This window comes from Miscanthus floridulus, unplaced genomic scaffold, assembly GCF_019320115.1.
Source record: "Miscanthus floridulus cultivar M001 unplaced genomic scaffold, ASM1932011v1 os_933_2, whole genome shotgun sequence".
NCBI classification, from domain to species: Eukaryota; Viridiplantae; Streptophyta; class Magnoliopsida; order Poales; family Poaceae; genus Miscanthus; species Miscanthus floridulus.
In genome coordinates, this window is record NW_027098528.1 from 13,351 (window position 1) to 37,349 (window position 23,999).

At 45.2% G+C, this 23,999-nt stretch overlaps 1 protein-coding gene across 1 annotated transcript; it reads left to right on the forward strand.

Annotated features, from left to right (window-relative positions):
• Positions 1 to 757: 757 nt before the first annotated feature.
• On the forward strand, positions 758 to 2,077 carry LOC136535441 (zinc finger protein STAMENLESS 1-like; the record flags this gene model as incomplete). The annotated part of the gene is made up of 4 exons (XM_066527701.1): positions 758 to 870; positions 1,215 to 1,337; positions 1,439 to 1,520; positions 1,621 to 2,077. Coding segments are annotated over 4 exons (775 nt in total), but the record flags the coding sequence as incomplete, so codon positions are not given.
• Between the last annotated feature and the right edge of the window lie 21,922 nt (positions 2,078 to 23,999).

Below are 23,999 nucleotides of genomic sequence, written 5' to 3' on the forward strand. Positions count from 1 at the left end.
TCCTCGTCCATGCTACCAGTACCAGCGGCAACTCTCTCTCTCTCTCTCTCTCTCTCTCTCTCTCTCTCTCTGCCCCCGGCCCCTTCTCTCTCTACAATTCCAATCCACCATCCGATATATACCCCCGTCCGGCCACTTCTGTTTTTCCTCGATCTATCTCCTTCCAAAGCTCCATTGCATCTCATAGTGCTCAGCTGTCTCACTCCCTGCTGGCCTGCTCTCTCTGCTCCACCATGTAAGAACCACAACTACCCCTCGTCACTTTTCTGGTGGTGTGCTTGCATTGTTCATATCCATCTCTTCTTCTGAGCCACTATTATTCTCTCTCTGTGTGTGTGCGTTTCCTGTTTATGTGTGCACATCTGTTGTGTTCTCTTCTTTTTCCTGTTCATCAACCATTGCTCCTGGATGTTCTTTGTTTGCTAGTACATGTGTAGTGCTGAGCGTCTGAGCTCTTAATCGGCTTGTGCTATCAAAAGGCAGGAATCTGGATCTTCGTGAACAGCTTGTTTGTCTAGATGACTTAGATCGTTCTTGTACTATGCACAATTGCTACTTTATTTTTTTCCTCGCTGCTTCGATTGTAGTAGTTGCACATCTTGCTCATCATATCTGAGATCCTATGCTCATGCTTGTGTATATAGGATCTGCTTTAACCTTGTGATTCGATCTATATACATGTATAAACTGCTCTTCAATTCCCGGGCAAGAATTTAACTTCTTTTGTGTATTCTTCACTATGTCCTGTGAACTCCAGGCCTGGACCTCAAGGGAGCCCATTGGACCTGAACAACTTGCCGGAGGAGTATGGCAAACAAGCGGTAGAGAGCTCCACGACCACCGCCACATCAAGCGCCGATGCAGTTACTAGTAAGGAACTACAGCACTAATATTCTCTTGTTTAATTTGAAGGTGAAGTAGTTCTAGCTAGTTGCTGCTTCATGAAAGAATGACCTGCAATTGAACAGCAATGGAGTTCTAGCTTTCTTAAAGCTCTGTACTTTGAACATTCCCGGCTAGCTAGTTTGCAGAACTAATATGCTAGGTCTGTGGATGCGAAGGATTATTCCTCATGAATGATCTTGAATGTCAAGAATAAAAGATTCTACTCACTTTGCGTACAAATATATACAATATCTCTCAATTTTTACAAAGGGGAAGATCTCTCTACACTTTGTAGCGCATAAGGGACTGATCGATGTATGTGTGTGCAGGGATAAAGAAGAAGAGCCGTAGAGGGAAGGATGCTGCTGCAAAGGTGTATGAGTGCCGGTTTTGCTCCCTCAAGTTCGGCAAGTCTCAAGCGCTTGGCGGCCATATGAACCGCCATCGACAAGGCAATATCATACACCACTATAGCCCTAGCTAATTACACAATGCTTTCATTTGCTTCCATATTTTTATGGGTCATTATTGATTTCTGGGCTTCCTCTTCCAGAGAGGGAGACTGAAACCCTCAACCGTGCCCGGCAACTCGTCTTCGGCAACGAGAGCCTCGCCGCCATCGGTGCGCAGATGAGGTAAGGCGTATACTCGCTCTACTGCAGAAGATCACGATCGCGCCTTCTCTTTGATTAGGGTTTCTCAGTGCTCACACCCATTGCAATTCTGTGGGTACAGTTTCCGGGATGTGAGTATGGCTGGCGCTGCCTCACCGACCGTACTGGGAGGAAACTTCCGGGGAGGCGCCAGCGCCACCGGTGGCAGCAGCTTCGGCGACCCGTGCATCCCGTTCCGGCTGTCGCCGCAGCCTTCGTACCATTACCTCTACACGGCGCCACCATCCACACTGCACCCGATGAGCTACCCGGCGACGTACCCGGGCCCACCGCGCCAGCATGCGGTCGGCGACTACGTCATCGGCCACGCAGTCTCCGCCGGCGGCAGCGACGCCCTGATGCAGTCGACACACCGTGGCACCTTCTCTTGCTTCGGAGCTCCACTCACCGCTCCGCCGGCTGCGGCGGCGGTGGCTGCTGGTGCTACGAACGTGCAGGCGGCCGACAAAGTTAACTGCAACTGCAGCTTCGGCTGCGGCGGCCACAGCAGAAATAATAACGTGAACGCCTCCACTTGAGCAGATGCGGACCGTACGCTATGGTTAATGCATGCAGTTAAGTTAGTGTAAAGAGCCAGAAATTAAATTAGATGATGCGTGTTTTGGACATTAAAGACAGAAGTGTTCTGAGGTTCTACTTCTAAATATAATATGATGTCTGCAATGGATGTCTGGATCCAAACTAAATCTTTAGTTTTGCATGATTTTTTGTTGGTTTTGGTACTTTGTACAAAACATATTTCACAACGGATGTTTGGAAAAATGTTTAGTCAATATTTCAGAAAAAAAGTTTAGTCAAATTAATATACACATATCATAACCATGAGCGTAACTTTATATAATTTCGTTAACATGCATGCTACTGTGATCCTCTTATGCATGTTAAATGCTACTCCCTCCATTTCAAAACGAAGGTCATGTATTAGGATTACATATATTTTAAAAAACAAATATTGTAAACTTTGGCCATAAATTACTCAAAACATATGTATGTTTAGTACCTAAAAGATGCATCAGTAGATTTCCTATTTCATGTATATGTATTGTAGTAAGAATTTGGTTTTGTAGTAATTGATAACGTATTCTAAAAAAAACTAATGATCAAGATCAAAACCTAACTTGAAAGGTTTTATCAAATCCTAATAATGCTGCTTTGTAAAAATTAAATGTAGGGAGTCTTTTGAACTGTGAGCTAGCATATGTTAGTTTGTTATATGTTCCACAGGGTGAACCTATTTACTGGGGTGTTATTATTGGGTTAATACCTTTTGCCAGGCAGCATGTAGTTATTTCGTTAATCTAGTAGGCTAGTAGCCTAATCTCTTTGTGGGTAACCTGGTCAATCTTGAGATATTTTGGCCCAAAAACATATCGATCATTCAGTCTCTCGTAAGTTTTCCCTAAGATAGACTCTGTGTGCCTTAATAAGGGCACGCATATGTGACTGTTGGCATATGTACCGTGTTAAAAAACAACATCCCCAACAAGCTAAACACTCCACCATATATTATTTAGCTATTTATTTATGCTAAATGCCATTTGAATGGGCTAAACAACTATTTAAATGGATAAAAGCCAACTAATTGAAATGACATAGGCTGCCATCATATGTAGTGTTTGAAGTTGTTTACATATACGACACAGCTAAGAGAGAACCCTCATAGCACAGATTACAAACCACCAAGATAGTGGTGAGTGACCTGTAATAAAATGTAAGAACAAGAAAGGGAAGTAAAGAAAAAGAGCGACTACCCTCAACCCCTACAACCTCTCAACTGAGCCTGCAAGAAAAGAATACATCAACGCAATAGTGGTCTACAAAAAAGACAATGCGGTGGTGGCAATATATCCACCCAGAGAGAAGACAAACGAGCATCCGGCGACAAAAGCATTCACTAGTGAGGACCAAACGACGGCTAAGTATCCGCCAAGAGAGGGCCAACATGCTCTTGGTAGGAAAGCATCTACCAGAGAGGGGACCAAAGATCCAACGGCGGCAAAGCATCCGCTAGGGATTCCATTAGCGGCCAAGCATCCGCCAGGGAAGAAGCGAAAACACCCAGTGCGGCAGAGCGTCCACAGGGGGGACCGGCCATGACACTCTTGGCAGCAAAGCATCCACCAAAGAGGAGGCAAACGACAATGACGACAAATAGCAATAACGGTAAAGCATCTTCTACGAAAGCCAAGCGGCGACAGCAATGTCAAGAGCTGCAGGATAGGCCATTGCGAGAAAAACATAGGCACAGATGGGTGCAGTGAGGAACTCCACCACAAGCCGCCGACAACCACACGGTGAACAAGCGACGAGCCATAGGTGATTCTTCATGGATGCCTTCACGAAGGTGGATGACACCCAAAGGTAGCACTGTGGACGCCACCGCCGCTAGCCATAGAGGCTTCTAAGACGGGGCTTACCGCCAGAATCCGGCACCATCGGCACCAAAGCATGGGTTTCTTCAATGACACCTCCAAGGAGGTATGTGGCGCCTGGGGCGTCGCCATCGTCCACCTGACCAAAACTCGGCCGAGCTTTCGCCCAGAAACTCCATTCATCTGATCATTTGAAGGAGGCAATGAAGAATCACCTACGGCCCAGAAACTCCATCCTCCAATGCGAGTGGAACTCGGGCACACGACCTGGTCCTTATTTGACATCAACAGCCGTGGAGTCCACCCAACCGCTAGGAACGCAGACGAGGGGGCGCACAAGCCTCGGTAGGCCTGGCCCCTTTGCCGCCGGTGGCGGCAGCCTAGCCCCTTGGGATAGCTAGCTAGCCGTGCCCCATGAGGGTGTCGGACTCCTGAGCCCGACAAGCAGCAATAGGACATCGATAGTGGACACCATCCAGCGAGCAGCCTGTGTGACAGTATAGGGAGTGTAAGGGGACCCTGCAGGAAGGAAAGCTAGAAGGTCTGAGATGGCCACCACTGGCTCTAGATAGCCAGAGCTTGGTTTTCACCAGGAGGAGAGGGGCATTACTATAGTTAAAGGGTGGGGAGGCAACATCGACGCCTCCAAGGAGGTGAAAGATGCCGAATGGCATCGCCATCAATCGCACAACCAGGTCGTACACGGCTTTTGCCTTTGCTCCCTAAACCCATGAACTGTAGCCCGCCATCTCAGAGCTAAGAGGACGAGCCCAAGGCATCATGACCCAAGGCACGCCGACAACAGCTGCTCCAAGGGCATTGCCATACCACGCCCCGATCGTCGGAACCCTTAATAGCTCACACAGAGCAGTAGGGGGCGTGACTATTGGTGTCGACGGATGCCCTATCTATTGCTGCTGAGCTAGGCACACCTTGCCATAGCTAGCATGCCCCTTTGTGACATGGTGGCCCCGACCGGCACCATGGTGAAGGTGGACCAGTTGGCCATCACCTCCAGCAAGGCTAGCCAGTGCCAAACCAATAAGAGCGAGACAATAGACCCTCGATCGGGCAAAGAAGCTAAGGAGCATGACCATGAGCGGTGTCACAAAGGAGTCTAATGGGGCTAAAGGCAGACCCGCTAGACTTCGCGCTCAAGACGATGCCTAAGGTGGCATAGCAGGATCTAGAGACTGACCCACCAGACCTGGCGCTTGTGTGGGCCCACCTCCTGGCATCAGTCGTCAGCTGCCACGCTGCCTTCGAAGATGTGGATGCCGTGCACCTGGCGCTTGCACGTGCCCTTCTTATAGCCTGAGGCAGCGGACCTCATCACGCAGCCCGTGGACGTCCTGCCTGGCTTGCGACACCGATGTACCGGAGCTCTGCCTCGAGCGCACCTATTTGGGGTATAACCCCAGGTACCCACAACAATGGACATGGGTCGCACCACCAGGGGAGGTCCAGCCCATAAGATCAAGGCCTACGGTGCTTGGCTCTGGTCAGCGTGCATTGCAAGGCAATCAGAACACATCTTGGCGATGAAGGAAGATCTATTCGGATATGATAGATATTGTATTCCTTATAAATACTTACCATATAGTCGAATAGATCTAGATCTAAACCGACCTATAACCCTACCCTCCAGACTATATAAGGCAGGTAGGGACCCCCTAGAATGCATGTCATATTCAATACAATCCACCAAAGACACAGGACACAGGGTATTACGTCTATTAGATGGCCTAGATATGTCTAAATCGCTTGTCTCTGCACTTGTGTCACCATCCAGCTCCTATTACGCGCACCTCCACCGATTCATCTACTACTGTGAGCATACCCCTCGATAGACTGCCGACCATATTTTGTCGATAATGATGCGCCAGGTAGGGGGTGTGCGCTTGATCTCATGGCGAGCCAGATGGATTTCTAGATCATCGACACGTTCTTGGCGATGGCCTCGTGCATCCAACTGCTCGAACAGGCTGCCGTTAGGAAGGTGCTCCTACGCAAGTAGGCTCGTTGCGCCTTTCGATCTCGAGCTGCTGCACGGGAGTTGCTTCACTACGTTCACATGACTGGATCGATCTGTAACACCCTCAGTGTTACACTGTACAGTTTTTGTTAAAACACTGCATGAGCATTATACTTGTGTGTACATGTATGTAATATAGGGTATAAATCGATATATGGAACTTGAAACGTTCAATTGAAACACAAAACGAATGTTACATCGCAAATCATGTTGTATCAATTGGTGTTCTAAATGAATTTTTATTGAACTAAAAGGTTATAGAATGCACATGCAAAACTTTAAGAAAGTCATAGAACAAGTGTTGTAGGTGACGGTGAAATACTCACGGTCGAGAATGAGAGTCACTAGCGAGCATAGTTGGTAGCTTGGAAATCGAAAGTGACGCGAATCCAAACGAATGACTTAGTCGTTTCTTATGTCAGAAAGTGTGTCGACGAAGCAAAGTTCGGGCATTGTTATAGGAGGATCGGGTTAAGTAGTGGCAAGGTGTTTTAGCTTAGTTGGATAGCCCTATGTACCCTCTTGAGAATAGAATAACTAGTTTGGCTTTTGGATCATTGGGTTTGAGTTTTTAGGATGCTTTAAAAAGCATGCAAGTCACTATCCCGGCCGATTGCAGTGTCTAGGCGCGATCACCGCGTCGACACTCATTGTCGCCGCGTCTGCTGCGCAATGAGCATGCCACATGTGGGCTGCCGTGCTAGCCGGCTCTACCACTGGCCCCGCGCTGTAGGCCACGCCACTGTTGCTGCGCCTAGGACGCCACGCACACACACGCACGCGCTGCATGCACCACTGTCGGGCCTGCTTCTGGCCACCATCACACGCACGCAGTGGCAGGCCATGTCGCTGGTCCCACGCTGTAGGCCACGCCACGTTGCTGCCCTAGCATGCCACACATGCGCATGCTCATGCACAGCTGCGCAGACCCACACCACCGTACCACGCACTGGCCGCCCTGCCGCCCCGCGCTCACCCTATGGTGCCGTGTCACTGCCATGTGGCCACGCTTGGCTCTGCTTGCATGCCGCCTTGCCACGCGTGGGAGTGTCGCCTGCCTTTACCATCAATTCAGCTCATCAATGCTACGCTGCTGCCTCCCCTGGCCGGCGCCGTCCACTACGGCGCAGTGCCATGCCACCGTCAGCTTGTGGGTTGTGACAGTGCGGCCATGCATCTTGTGCATGTCTTGCTGTTCACCATCGCCCGTGCACGCTTATGTTTTGAGATGACGGCCATGTCCACCGTGGCAGCGCCGGGCCAACCTTGCCTAACTTCCCCTATTCCTCTGTCACTGAGCCGCGCCGAGGCAAGCTCGCAGTGTCAGCCAAATCCGTGAAATTGCATGTGCCCATGGATGGAGTAGAGACCTAGCTACATGCCGAGCACTTCCACTACTGCTGCCAGCCAGTGTCAAGCCTCAATTTGAAATTCCTTCGCCGTCGATCACTTTAAGACTCCATGACAGCGCTCGCCTAATTCTCCTAGCCCCATCCATCTCCATCCAATTCATTGGCACTAGACCTTTGCCCTACTCCACTCTATCCCATGCACACCCTGGTTCACCCTACTGCTACCTACTCAGCGCTGCCGCCGTAGTCGGGCCATCGCGAGGCTTGCCGTGCGCGCGTGGCTAGGCTCGCTCGGTCAGCCTCTAGTCAAGTCACCATGACTGATAGGTTCAGGGTGAGTCTCTGTTGCCATCCATGAGCTTGTTCATGTTATCTGTGCCTTGGCTCACGGCAATGTGCCCGGTGTCGCAAGGAGGAGTCCGCAACCATGGAGGGAGTTCGGGACAGCGTCTACATTCGCCGTATCACCTCCCATCGCTTCGCATTGAAGTCGAGGTGAGCATCAGCTCCTTAGATAGGGCTATGAGGGTCTGGTGTGGCCGGCATAGCCGCCCGGTGCCAGCGCCGCCGCGCCGGTGCGTGCACGGGTGCCGGGAGACTTGGCCGCGGTAAAGAAGGAAAAGGGAACGGTGGTAGATGCAAACTCTATGACTCAATGAAATAGTGCTCGAGTGAGTTTCATGAATAGGGTAGAGAACGGGGGCTCTTTCGCGAAAGAGCCAACCACGCGCGGGCTCCGCCGTGGGTCACGTAGCATGGGCCGAGTCGTGCGCCACTGTGTGGGCTGCGTTGGGTGCTACGTAGGTGCATGGGCGGGGCGTCGGGGTGGGCTGAGCCATCGCTCATGGGCCACGCTGTGAAATCAGTTTTTCAATTTTCCAGTGAATTACAAATGTTATTCATTATAGTTTTTAGCTAAACTTTAAGAAATTATAATAAATTCTATAAGTGTCCAAAAATAGTGAAACTAAGTTTGTTAGGTTCACAAAAATGCCATCTATTTGTTGGTGTAGTTAGTTTATAGATAGCTATGATAGCGATAGGTTCATAAATCCAAACTAGAGAGCTTAGTATTATGTAGATTAATATTTGCAGGCATTTTGTGGTAAATTAGTGATAGCTATAGCTATGAAAATTTTATAGTAGGCTCACTAGATTATTATGTACTTGCTGTAAATTTTGTAACCCTAGAGTAAGCTGATAAATTGAGTAGCTATTATCCTGGTTTTATCATATATAGATTAAATCGGTATTAGGAGTAAGAATACCTGTAGCTGATATGATAATGCATGTCATGCTTCATACTTGTTATTGGTAACAATAGGTAACTTAGTACCTTGGTTGGTAGCACTAGCTTAGTAGTTAGATAGATGTATTATTTTAAGAGTTGTTGTTGTCGTATTACTAAGTATTGCATCATCATTTCATGCGTGTAGATCATGAGTTGGTAGAGTTCATGCCCATGGACGAATAGGAGTACGAGGAAGTGATTGAGGAGTATGAGGAGGAGATCCTCGTGCAGGAGGGAGCCCCAAAGCCTTTTGGTGCTGACTTTGCTGACCCATCGCCTGTCCAAGGCAAGCCTCAGGGCATAACCCATATTTTATGATAAATGAATATATATATATATATATATATATATATATATATGTGTGTGTGTGTGTGTGTGTGTGTGTGTGTGTGTGTGTGTGTGTGTGTGTGTGCATTTACGTTACAGGCATTTTATGAAAACTACATGCATAAATATATATACCTATGAGTCCTACTAGTACAGGTTGAGTAGCTACTATGCTAAGGGTATTGGTAGTATGAGTAACCTGTCGTTACTCACAATAGGTGATAATTATGATTACCCATGATAAAATGGTGGAAAGGAAAATGGTGACTGGGCAGGGATATGGTTGGGTACTGGTGGGTGTAAGAGGTTGTGTCCTGCGGCCAACAGGGCATAGCTTGGTTATACTTTTTCCCTGTTTGTGTCGATTAAAGACCGGTCGTTGCATAAGGCTAGAGACAAGTCACAGATCTATTATACCGAGCACATACTTGGGTATGGGTGTAGGAAAGACTTGTTGCTCTCTTGTCGTGGATTTGGCTCTTTTTGGACCGATTGATCGGAGACGGGGATGGTGGAGGTCCTTGCACCGCACTGAGTCTAGGACTCAGGAGTGGGGGCTTGGCGTCCATGTTTGGACGGGGACCTAGACACCCAGGATAGGAGGGTGATGGGTTAGTCCTGCTTGTGCCTGGGGTACAAGCGGGGCATTTGTTTTTGGGTACCTAGCTGGGGGGATTGATTCGTGAATCGCTGGGCAATCTGGTATGGCTTGTTTTTGGGTCTAGCACCATAGTAAGAACTAAAAGATGGAAGGTGATGAAATGGAACTGATTGCTCAACTCTTGCTTGAAAGTAGAACAGGTGCTTACATAGAATAGATAGATAATAAATTAATACGACTATTAATAATATCATAAGTAAGGACTCGCTAATAGTATTTCTTTCTGCCAAAAAGGAAACCAGCAAACCATAAAGCTTATCATATTCCTTGGAGTCATGAAATTATTCCTCCTAGTCGGATAAGTCTTGCGAGTACATTGTGTACTTAGGGTTTATTTACCCCTGTTGCAGGTAATGCATGAGAAGTACCATTATGTGGAGGATTCTTCTGGTGAGCATAGACGGATCCTCGTTCCTTATCGCCAGATGTTTATTTTTAAATTCCACTATTTATTATTCCACACTCTGACATTTGGTAATGTAATAATATAATTTTTAAGAACTTTCGATGTATGAAATGGACAAGTATTGTAACTTATTCTCATTATTGGATCCTTGGGAAAAATATGGATCTTTTGGGTTCTCCCTTGGGGTGTGCCCGACGGATACCGTCCGCTGTAGCTTGCTTTTAGGGTGCTTAGTGTCTAGTGGAAGACGAGCACCTCCATAAGCATGTTATTTCGAGCGGTTCTACCACAGTTGGTACCAGAGCCAATAATGGGTTTTGAGTTCATCACTATTTTTCAAAACTTAAAAATTTGACCAACAAAAGTTTTGCGAAAAGTACGATGCAATTAAATTATGTAAATAAGTATAAGCCCTAGAAATATGGTCTATCTAAGATAGCGACACTGGTTTTATCTAATTAGTTTTCTGCAAGTACACTAACTTACGTTGCGTAAGAAATTGTCTAGCATACGGAAAGTGAGTGTGCGATGTGCTGAAAATTTTGCGAATGCCGCTATATTCTGGCTTGAGTGAACTTATAGGACGATACATGCATCATGATAATTGCATTTTGCTTAAACTAAAATCCACCTACACGTATAATTGGATTAGTAAATTGATAGGATTAACTAAAAGAATGCTTTAATAAATGTGCTGTCATTTCTCTAATCCCTCGCTTCTGATCATGAAGATTGTTCTAAATGGATGGTTTCTATCTCTACAGATGAATCTAAGGTCTGGACGTGGGAGCACCAGTGCCGGGGTGGTCCATGGTCTTGGCGAGGGCTAAGGCGAGAGTGGCCGGGCCAATGAGCACGGCAACGGGGAGAGCCAGGAGGCTCCACTTCTAGCTCCTCATCCTTTTCTGCCACCACCACCGCCACCGCCGATGACTCACATAGAGATGATGGTGGAACTGATGGCTGCTCGCCGCGAGTCAGCCCGTGCCATGGAGCTAATGGCACAAGCTATTGCTGGCTTCGCCCACTGAGGCCACGGGGGCAATGGTGGGAATGGGGGTGGTGCCCGTCGTCCTAAGGGACCCTCCTCTTACCAGGATTTCCTCAAGACCCACCCGCCCACTTTCACACCGATAGATGAGCCCCTGGATGCGGAGCACTGGCTTCGCATTTTGGAGCAGAAGTTTCTATTGCTCAACATGGCCAACGAGCAGAAAGTGCGCTTTGTAGCGTAGCAGCTACTGGGGTCCGCAAGTTCATGGTGGGATACCTTCCATGCCATGCAGCAGCTAGATCATCCGATGACCTAGCAAGAGTTCACCGTAGCATTCAGAGAGTTCTACATCCCTGTTGGTGCCCTCAACCGGAAACTGATTGAGTTCCTAGAACTATGACAAGGGAGTATGACAGTGATGGACTATGTTAACAAGTTCAATCACTTGTCCCAGTATGCTAGCATTCATGTGGACACTGATGAGAAGAAGAAGGACCGCTTCTATTGTGACCTCTCTTACATCCTTCAGGCGAAGCTGCACACTACGAACTATTAGACCTTTGGGGCAATGATGAATGCTGCCATCACCATGGAGGGCTTGCAACGGGATTCCTAGGCAGAGTGGAAGAGAAAGCGGGTGGCCATGGGGTCTTCTAGCCACCCTCATACTCAGAAGGTACACTTTATTTGATGGGTGTCCTATCAATCATCAGGCGGGCACTCATTTTGGTAGCCCCAGCCTACTTCTCAGACTTCTTCCACATAGTACCATGCACCCACTCAGCAGGTGCAGCCCCAGCAGCCTTAGGGACAGCAAGTCCCACCTCACCAAGGATTTGGGAACAAGCCTGGCGCTTGTTTCAAATGTGGCAAAGATGGCCACTATGCCCGAGAGTGTCTCCAGAACCAGCTAGCTCAGTCTGCTCAACCATCGGCTAACTCTAGGCTAGTCAGGAGGACCATGATCAAGAAGAAAGTGTCAGCCAGCCAATCTGGATAGGTGAATTTCACAGATGCTGAGCAGATATTATAGTAGGAACCGGTGATGGCTGGTATGTTTACCATCGATTCCCATCCAGCTTATGTGTTGTTCTATTCTGACGCATCACATTCATTTATGAGCATGGGATTTGTAGACCGGCATAATATACCACTTATGGCTATATCGTATGCCTATAGAATCCGTACTGTTGGTTCACAGATGTGCACCAATACCTGAACAGACACAGTAAGTTTGGTATTAACCACCCACACTTACCGCCTACAGTTCATGGTACTACCTAGGTAAGGCATTGATGCAATCCTTGGAATGAACTGGTTGTGGGTATATGGAGTAATCTTGGATATAAAGCAGAGAAGTGTGGAGTTACGGCTTCCTTCTTCTGAAGATAGGATGTCTCTTCTTGTACCCTCAGATCCAGTCTTACCTATTGCTGTCCATGCTAAAGCCTCTCCTAATCTTACCTCCATTCTGGTAGTATGTGAGTTCCTGGATGTATTTCCTAAAGATCTACCTGGGTTGCCACCAGACAGGGAGGTGGAATTCTCCATTGAACTAGAGCCTGGTACTGCTCTGATCTCCCGATGCCTGTACCGCATGGCTCCAAGGGAATTGGCGAAGATGAAGAAGTAGCTAGAAGAGTTGATGGAAAAAGGCTTCATCCATCCTAGCTCTTCACCATGGGGTTGTCCAACCATTTTTGTGAAAAAGAAGAATGACACTCTACGGATGTGTGTGGATTACCGCCCTCTTAATGCGGTAACAATTAAGAACAAGTATCCTTTGCCCTGCATAGAACTTTGTTCGATCAGTTAGCTAGTGCTAAGGTGTTCTCGAAGATTGACCTTCAGTCAGGCTATCATCAGATCAAGATCAGACCACATGATATACCAAAGACAACTTTTTCTACTAGGTATGGGTTGTATGAGTACCTAGTGATGTCTTTTGGTCTCACCAACGCTCCTACATTCTTCATATACCTGATGAATTCAGTCTTTATGCCGGAGCTGAATAAGTTTGTGGTAGTATTCATTGATGATATCCTGATATATTCCAAGAATGATGAAGAGCATGCCCAACACCTTTGGATAGTACTGGCTCGACTAAGAGAGCACAAGCTATATGCTAAATTCAGCAAGTGTGAATTTTGGTTAGATTGAGTGCAGTTTTTGGGGCATGTTTTGACACTTGACGGCATTTTAGTAGATCCCAACAAGGTGCAAGATGTGTTGGATTGGAAGTCTCCTAAGTCTATGCACTAGATTTGTTAGTTCCTTGGTCTAGCTGGGTACTATCGGCGTTTCATTCTAGATTTTTCTAAGATAGCTCAGCCAATGACCAAGCTGCTCTAAAAAGAAGCTAAGTTTGATTGGAGCCTAGCCTGTGAAAAAGCCTTCCAAGCTTTGAAGACTTTTCTGACCACTACTCCTGTGTTGGCCCAACCAGATATTGATAGGCCCTTTGATGTATACTGTGATGCCTCGAAGATGGGGTTGGGATGCGTGCTGATGCAAGATGGGCATGTGATAGCTTATGCTTCGCGTCAACTGAAAAAGCACAAAGTGAATTACACCACTCATGACTTAGAGCTGGCTGCTGCGGTCCATGCTCTACAATTTTGGAGGCACTATCTGTTGGGCAATAAAGTGCATATCTTTATAGATCATAAGAGCCTCAAGTATATTTTCACTCAGTCTGAGTTGAATATGAGGCAAAGGAAATGGTTAGAATTGATAAAGGATTATAACTTGGAAGTCCATTATCACCCAAGAAAGCCAATGTTGTAGCTGATGCTTTGAACTGAAAGTCACATCAAGTTGAGGAAACACCTTTGTCTCTCTATCACATAGAGGTGTTGGCTCACATTGCATTGACCTCAGAATTGCTGGAGCAGATTATTCTAGAGCAAAGGGAAGACCCTAAAGAAATTCCACACATCAGGAAATTAATTGCCGAAGGGCATGGCCCTCACTTTAGTGTCGATGAGCATGGAGTAGTGAGATACAAGGATAGACTGGTGGTTCCCTCCAATATGGAGCTGAGAAGGAAGATTTTGAGTGAGGCCCATCATTCAAAGCTGTCTATTCATCCTAGCAGCAACAAGATGTACCATGACCTGCGCCACTTGTATTGGTGGTCTAACATGAAGCAGGACATCACCCAGTACGTCACGGAGTGTGACACTTGTGGGAGAGTTAAAGTAGATCATATGCGTACTTCAGGATATTTGCAGCCTTTGCCCATTCCTGTTTGGAAGTGGGAAGATATCTCCATGGACTTTGTGGTGGGTTTACCTTGCACATCCAAGGGCTATGATTCTATTTGGGTCATTGTAGACCGTCTCACTAAGTCGGCTCATTTCATCCCTGTGGACACCAAATATACAGCCAAGAAGTATGCGGAGATATATTTTGATCAGATTGTGACCCTCCATGGAGTTCTCCTTACTATCATCTCAAATACAGGGTCAGTTTTTGTCTCCCATTTTTGGGAGCAACTATAGCAATGCCTTGGTACTCGTCTCCTTAGAAGCTCAGCCTATCATCCACAAACTGATGGTCAAACTGAAAGGATGAACCAAGTGCTCGAGGATATGTTGAGAGCTTGTGCCATTTATTTTCCTGAGAAGTGGGGATGAATGCCTGAAGTTAGCTGAATTTTCTTACAATAATAGCTACCAAGAGAGCATTCACATGGCACCGTTTGAAGCTCTGCATGGCAAGAAGTGTAGAACACCACTTAACTGGGTTGAAGTGGGAGACCATGGATACTTTGGGCCGAAATTCATCAAAGAGGCTCAAGAACAAGTCACCATTATTCAGAGTCACTTGAAGGCAGCTCAGAGTCGATAGAAGTCTTATGCGAACAAGCGAAGAAGGCTTTTGTAGTTTGAAGTTGGGGATTATGTGTATCTCAAGGTGTCTCCTATGAGAGGGGTGCATCGGTTTGGTGTCCATGGCAAGCTAGCTCCCTACAAGGTCTTGGCATAGTGTGGCCCAGTGGCATATCATCTCTAGTTCCCCGATATCTTATCTGCGGTACATGATGTGTTTCACGTCTCATAGTTGAAGAAATGTCTGTGGGTGCCTGATGAAGCTATGGAAATTGAAGGGCTTCCACTCTAGCCTGATTTGACTTATGTTGAGCACCCTGTCAAAATCCTAGATGAGAAAGAAAGAGTGACCAGAAATAGTGTGGTAAAGTTCTACAAGGTGCAGTGGCAAAACCACTATGAGGATAAGGCCACGTGGGAACAAGAGAGAGATATATTGAAGCATTACCCTCACCTTCTCTCAAATTCTGATGAGTAGTTGTTACGTTGAAATGTGCTTCCTATCTTCTTCTCACACTAGGCACATGAAATCTCGGGTCAAGATTTTGTTTTAGGGGGGTAGATTTGTAACACCCTCGATGTTACACCGTACAATTTTTACTAAAACACTGCATGAGCATTATACTTGTGTGTGCATGTATGTAATATAGGGTATAAATCGATATATGGAACTTGAAACGTTCATTTGAAACACGAAACGAATGTTACATCGCAAGTCACATTGTATCAATTGGTGTTCTAAATGAATTTTTATTGAACAAAAAGGCTATAGAACGCACATGCGAAACTTTAATAAAGTCGTAGAACAAGTGTTGTAGGTGATGGTGAAATACTCATGGTCAAGAATGAGAGTCACTAGCTAGCATAGTTGGTAGCTTGGAAATTGAAAGTGACGCGAATCCAAACGAATGACTTAGTCGTTTCTTAAGTCGGAAAGTGTGTCGACGAAGCAAAGTTCGGGCATTTTTATAAGAGGATCGAGTGAAGTAGTGGCAAGGTATTTTGGCATAGTTTGATAGCCCTATGTACCCTCTTGAGTATAGAATAACTAGTTTGGCTTTTGGATCATCGGGTTTGAGTTTTTGGGATGCTTTAAAAAGCGTGCAAGTCACTGTCCTGACCGATTACAGTGTCTGGGCGCGATCACCGCGCTGGCACTCGTCGTCGCCATGTCTGTTGCACAACGAGCGTGCCACACATGGGCCACCACGCTGGCTGGCTCTACCACTAGCCCCGTGCTGCAGGCCATGCCGCCGTTGCTACGCCTAGGACACCACGCACACACATGCACACGCCGCACGCACCGCTGCCCGGCCTGCCTCTGGCCACCATCGCCCGCACACTATGGCAGGCCATGCCGCTGGTCCTGCACTACAGGCCGCACCATGTTGCTGCCTTGGCATGCCACGCATGCGCACACACACGCATAGCCACGTGGACCCACACCGCCGTACCGCGCACTGGCTGCTCTGTCGCCCCACGCTCGCCCGACGGTGCCGTGTCGCTGCCGCATGGCCATGCTTGGCTCTGCTCGCACGCCGCCTTGCCATGCGTGGGAGTGTCACCTACCCTTGCCATCAATTTGGCTCGTCAACACTACACTGTTGCCTCCCCTAGCCGGCATTGTCCACTACGGCGCAGTGCCGTGCCGCTGTTAGCTTGTGGGTTGTGACAGTGCAACCATGCATCTTGTGCATGTCTTGTTGTTCACCATCGCCCGTGCACGCATATGTTTTGAGATGACGGCCACATCCACCGTGGCAGCGCCGGGCCAACCTTGCCTAACTTTCCCTGCTCCTCTATCGCTGGGCCACGCCGAGGCAAGCTCGCAGTGTCGACCAAATCCATTAAATTGTGTGCGCCCGTGGATGGAATAGAGACCTAGCTACGCGCTCAGCACTTCCACTGTTGCTGCCAGCTAGTGTTGAGCCTCAATTTGAAATTCCTTCACCGTTGGTCACTTTAAGACTCCATGGTAGCGCCCGCCTAATTCTCCTAGCCCCATCCACCTCTGTCCAATTCATTAGCACTGAACCTTCGCCCTGCTCCACTCTATCCCATGCTCACCCCAGTTCACCCTATAGCTACCTGCTCAGCGCTACTGCCATAGTCGCACCATCGCCACCATCGCAAGGCTTGCCGTGCGCGCATGACCAGGCTTGCTCGATTAGTCTCCGGTCAAGCCACCGTGACCTATAGGTTCAGGGTGAGTCTCTATTGACATTCATGAGCTTGTTCACATTATCTGTGCCTTGGCTCATGGGAACACGCCCGCCGTCGCAGGGAGGAGTCTACCGCTGTGGAGGGAGTTCGGGATAGCGTCTGCGTTCACCGTATTGCCTCCCACCGCTTCACGTTGATGTCGAGGTGAGCATCGACTCCTTAGATAGGGCTGTGAGGGTCTAGTGTGGTCGGCGTAGCTGCCCGGTGCCAGCATCGCCATGCCAGTGCACGCATGGGTGCCAGGGGACTTGGTCATGGTAAAGAAGGAAAAGGGAAGGGTGGTAGATGCAAACTCCGTGACTCGGTGAAATAGTGCTTGAGTGAGTTTTGCGAATAGGGTAGAGAACAGGGGCTCTTTCGCAAAAGAGCTAGCCATGTGCGGGCCCCATCATGGGCCACATCATGTGCCACTATGTGGGCCGTGCTAGGTGCTGCGTAGGCGCGCGAGCGGGATGCCACGGTGGGCTGAGCCATCGCTCGTGGGCCACGCTGTGAAATCAAATTTTCAATTTTCTAGTGAATTACAAATGTTATTCATTATAGTTATTAGCTGAACTTATACTTGGCCATGTAGCATGAGGCATGATGGCATGACACAAAGCATAAAAAAAAGCCCGACACGAACCTGGCACGGCCTGATGAAACTCAGGCCTAGGCTGGCCCAGCCCGCTACTCAGGCCGTGCTTGGGCTGACCCCCAAGCCCGTGGGCTAGCACGGCTCGGCACGAGAAAGAGAGGGAGGCCCGACAGCATGCCGAGGTAGCCTGCCCATCATCAGCCCACGCCCTAACACCCCACGGGGCCATGGCCCACACTCGGTCGGTCGGCCCCTCCTCCTCCCCCTCCCTTCATATATAAGGGACACGCCGACGGGCGACGGCCACCCCCTCTCTTCACAACCCTAATTGGCTAATCCATTTGACATTTCAACTCCACCTGCTGACCCGCTGTGCAGCGCCCACACCGCTCTCGTCTTCGCCTCGCCTTCGCTGCACCGCTGTCTCCTTAGCGTCCGACCTCATCGACTCCGGTGACCTTGATCTACCTTCCACCATCAGCCAGCCTTTCCCTTCTCCTCCCTGATCTCCTTCCTCTCCCCATCTCCCTTCCCCTCTTGGTGATATGTGAGTTCATGTTCCTGTCAGTGTCATCCCTCCCCCGCCGCTCGCTGTCCTTGCTAATGGTCTGTCGTCTTCTCTACGGGGGTCATCGTCTTCTCCGACATTGGGCTCTGGTTGCGTAGGTCAACCCTAACCCTAACCCCAACCCTAGCATCTTCTTTCTTGATCTAATTCTATCATCTGATGTGTTTCTTGATCTGCAGGTCAGTAGCCGATGCTTCCTCTTCTAGCTGTGGTATAGAGCGAGCTTGGTGGCCACCCACACCATCGAGGAATGGGGCCAGAGCGGTCACTGCCACCATGGGGGATGACGATGCCATCCTACCAGACATGGCTTCTAAGGGCGAGGACAACGATGACCTCCGAGAGGACACAACTACCTTGTTCGGTGTCGATCTCGGAGCTAGCCAGGCTCTGATCGATCTGGATGGCGGCGGTCGTGAAGGGGCGACGATGGCCGAGACTGGCTCCAACACCAACAGCTCTGCTCCATCTGTTTCTAGTAATGCAACTAGAGTTGGTAAGTGCAAATCCCCTGTCTAGGCTGACTTTGATGAGATCTATGAGGATGTGAATGGCAGTAGAATTTGCACTAAAGCTGTTTACAAAATGTGTAAGGCTACTTTGTCTGCTAGATCTGTTTCTAGAACTGGGCAGTTGAAGAGGCACTAGAAATCATGTATGGAAAAAACTAATCGACGTGCTGCTGTTTAGTCTAGGCTTACGCTTAATCCTGATGGTTTGCGCAACTGGGACTATAAACCTGATGTAGCTAGATAGGAGTTGTGTCGCTTGATTGCTAGGCTTGATCTTCCCTTAGGTATTGGTGACACTGATGCATGGGAGGAGTACATTCAACGTGCTCATAACCCTATTTTTACTAGGGTCTCCCTATGGATGAAAATGGTACGGATATTTATCCGACCGTCCGTTCGACCGAACAAATATGAACACTTAAATGGATAATTATATGGATATTCGGATTTTTTTCCGGATACGGATACTTAAATGGATAGTTTACATGGATATCAAATACAAATATGATATCGTCGGTATCCGGCGGATACGGATAATCCGAGTAAAAAAACGGATATATCCGTCCGGATACTATCTGTTTAGGTTCAAACGACCTTGGATGGAGAAATGATCAAAATAAAAATTGTAGATCTTGATGAGCTGAACAAACTTGGTATTCAAAACTTTTCAATTTGAGACAATCTAGGGTTCCGAAAACTAGTTTGTAGGCGTCAAAATTTAAAAATCACAAATTTGAACCATCCAAACTATCTCAAATAGAAAGTTGACCAAAACAACAATTGTAGATCTTGATGAGTTTAACAAACTTGGTATTCAAAACTTTTCAATTTGAAGTCATTTAGAGTTCATAATACTAGAGTCAAAGTGTTGTTTTTTCATTTGACCAAATTTGACTTGGTCAAACTTGCTCAAATGAGACACTAAATGACCTCAGATGAAAAATCTCTGAATACCAAGTTTGATCATCTCAGCAAGATCTACAATTGTTACATAGCTTATTTTCCCATTTGAGAAATTTTTATCAAACACTAGTCACAAATTCTTGAATCTCATATAGACTTTCTAAAACTATGTCACACACTTATGAAATTTGAACTATATTTTGTTCAAACTTTTTCAAATGAAAAAATGGCCTATATAAGGATTGTAGATCTTGATGAGCTGAACAAACTTGGTATTCAAAACTTTTGAATTTGAGACAATCTAGGGTTCCGAAAACTAGTTTGTAGGCGTCGAAATTTAAAAATCACAAATTTGAACTGTCCAAACTATCTCAAATAGAAAGTTGACCAAAACAACAATTGTAGATCTTGATGAGTTTAACAAACTTGGTATTCAAAACTTTTCAATTTGAAGTCATTTAGAGTTCATAATACTAGAGTCAAAGTCTTGTTTTTTCATTTGACCAACTTTGACTTGGTCAAACTTGCTCAAATGAGACACTAAATGACCTAAGATGAAAAATCTCTGAATACCAAGTTTGATTATCTCAGCAAGATCTACAATTGTTACATAACTCATTTTCCCATTTGAGAAAGTTTTATCAAACACTAGTCACAAATTCTTGAATCTCATATAGACTTTCTAAAACTATGTCACACACTTGCGAAATTTGAACTATATTTTGTTCAAACTTTCTCAAATGAAAAAACGGCCTATATAATGATTGTATATCTTGATGAGCTGAACAAACTTGGTATTCAAAACTTTTCAATTTGAGACAATTTAGGGTTCCAAAAAATAGTTTATAGGCGTCAAAATTTAAAAATCACAAATTTGAACCATCCAAACTTTCTCAAATGGAAAGTTGACCAAAACAAAAATTGTAGATCTTGATGAGTTGAACAAACTTGGTATTCAAAACTTTTCAATTTGAAGTCATTTAGAGTTCATAATACTAGAGTTAAAGTGTTGTTTTTTCATTTGACCAAATTTGACTTGGTCAAACTTGCTCAAATGAGACACTAAATGACCTCAGATGAAAACACTCTGAATACCAAGTTTGATCATCTCAGCAAAATCTACAATTGTTACATAGCTCATTTTCCCATTTGAGAAAGTTTTATCAAACACTAGTCACAAATTCTTGAATCTCATATAGACTTTCTAAAACTATGTCATGCACTTGTGAAATTTAAACTATATTTTGTTCAAACTTTCTCAAATGAAAAAATGTCCTATATAAGGATTGTAGATCTTGATGAGCTGAACAAACTTGGTATTCGAAACTTTTCAATTTGAGACCATCTAGGGTTTCAAAAACTAGTTTGTAGGCGTCAAAATTTAAAAATCACAAATTTGAACCGTCCAAACTTTCTCAAATAGAAAGTTGACCAAAACAACAATTGTAGATCTTGATGAGTTTAACAAACTTGGTATTCAAAACTTTTCAATTTCAAGTCATTTAGAGTTCATAATACTAGAGTCAAAGTGTTATTTTTCATTTGACCAAATTTGACTTGGTCAAACTTGCTCAAATGAGACACTAAATGACCTCAGATGAAAAATCTATGAATACCAAGTTTGATCATCTCAGCAAGATCTACAATTGTTACATAGCTCATTTTCCCATTTGAGAAATTTTTATCAAACACTAGTCACAAATTCTTGAATCTCATATAGACTTTCTAAAACTATGTCGCACACTTATGAAATTTGAACTATATTTTATTCAAACTTTTTCAAATGAAAAAATGTCCTATATAAGGATTGTAGATCTTGATGAGCTGAACAAACTTGGTATTCAAAACTTTTGAATTTGAGACAATCTAGGGTTCCGAAAACTAGTTTGTAGGTGTTTCAATTTAAAAATCACAAATTTGAACTGTCCAAACTATCTCAAATAGAAAGTTGACCAAAACAACAATTGTAGATCTTGATGAGTTTAACAAACTTGGTATTCAAAACTTTTCAATTTGAAGTCATTTAGAGTTCATAATACTAGAGTCAAAGTCTTGTTTTTTTATTTGACCAACTTTGACTTGGTCAAACTTGCTCAAATGAGACACTAAATGACCTCAGATGAAAAATCTCTTAATACCAAGTTTGATTATCTCAGCAAGATCTACAATTGTTACATAACTCATTTTCCCATTTGAGAAAGTTTTATCAAACACTAGTCACAAATTCTTGAATCTCATATAGACTTTCTAAAACTATGTCACACACTTATGAAATTTGAATTACATTTTATTCAAACTTTCTCAAATGAAAAATGACCTATATAAGGATTGTAGATCTTGAGTCCATGACCATGACTCCATAAGACCCATGAAGCCATGAGCTTGGCTATTTCTACTCATGCCGCGAAGATTGGTGCTTGTATGATGTTTGATGTATGATGTATGTGTATCTTTATCTTATTTGTTGCTTTACTCTTTAGTCTTTCGGCTTAATCTAGATGGATTATGTACTCATAGAGTGGTGTAATGGTTTGCGCACGTATGATATATATATATATGCTGCTTTTACTCAATATCCGAATAGATATTTGTATCCGACCTTCTCCGAATCCGATTCATACCGTATTCGATACTCATTATTCGTATCCGTAACCGAGTCAATTCGTATTCGTATATGTATCCGAATGCTATCCATGTCCGAATCTGAATCCGAACAGAAATATGAAAACAAATATAATATGAATGATATCCGTTCGTATCCGATCCGTTTTCATCGGTAGGTCTCCCGGTAGGCCACCACTAGAGACCTAAGTAAGTTATTCACTGAACGTCGTAATATGCTTAAGAATCATATTTTGTGTGGTGCTTCATCTGTTGGTTTGACATCTGACATTTGGTCTGGTAATGCTAAGGAGGACTACATCAGTGTAGTTGCTCATTTTGTGAGTGCTGACTAGGAGCTATAGAAAAAGGTAATTGGGTTGAGATTGATTGAGGTGAAGCATATTGGTCAGAACATTGCTGAAAAAATTGGTTCTATGATTGAGGAATTTGGTTTGATTGACAAAATCTTTTATGTTACTCTAGATAATGCTTCTTCTAATGCAAAAGCAATGGAAACTTTGACACCTTTGTTTGTAGGATACTTGGGTTCTGATCTAGCCCCTACACCTTCTGATCCTAATAAAAGAACTTATCACCTTGTTCATCAATGTGGTGCTTGTCATATCATAAATTTGATTGTTAAATCTGGTTTAAAGAGGTTCAAACCTTACACAAAAGATTTTAGAACTACTATTAACTTCTTGAATTCTTCTAATCATAGAATTGCCATGTTTAAGAACTACTGCAATGCTCAAGGTTTAAGACCTAGGAAGTTTGGTTTGGATATGGATGTTAGATGGAATGCTATATACCTTATGCTTAAACACCTGCTGCCATATAAGGAAGTTTTTTCTGTGTTCATTAATGCTAATTTTGGGGCTAAATTGTTAACTCCAAGGCATTGGCATATCGCTGCAAAGGTATTAGAATTCCTAGAAGTATTTTATGAATCAACTGTTGTTCTTTCTGGTGTGTACTATCCAACTAGCCCTCTTGTTTTGCATCATCTGCTTGAGATTTCTGCTCATTTGCATGAAAGTGAAAAGGATCAAAATCTAATAGCTGTTGTGTATCCGATGAAACTAAAATTTCTTAAATACTAGGAAAATATACCTCTGCTGTATTCATTTGCTTTCATTCTTGATCCAAGAGCTAAGATGAGAGGTCTGTTTAATGTCCTGGTAATTCTAAAAGAAAATCTTTGTGTTGATTATAGTTCATATTATGCTTCTGTTAAAAATGAACTTTATAAGTTGTTTGCCAAGTATGGAAGCAAGTTTGGTGCAGCTAAGAATAGAAGGGCTGCACATCCTGCAGGCCAAACTGGTAAGAGAAAACAGGCTTAGGGAAGAATATTTGGAGGCCCTGGAGCCTCTGGTGTTATTGGTCCATCCCCTACCCCAACTTCATCTGCTGCATCTGTTGGTTGTGAGCTCACAGCTTACTTGGATAGTGACAATGTCACTGCATATGAAAATGACTTTGATTTGCTTCTCTAGGTGGCATGACCATAAACTAACCTTTCCTATTTTATCTATAATGGCAAAAGATATAATGTCTATTCTAGTGTCTACTGTGTCTTCAGAATCATGCTTCAGCTTGATAGGAAGGATACTTGAAGAGCGGCGCCGACGCTTGTTGCCAGAACATGTGGAGATACTTGCTTGCATCAAGGATTGAGAGTTGGGAGAACGAAGACTGTAGCATTCAATAGACAACCAAGAGTTGGCAAGCTACTTTGAGCATTTATATCTTGATGAAGAAATTCAGAGTGCATCTAGG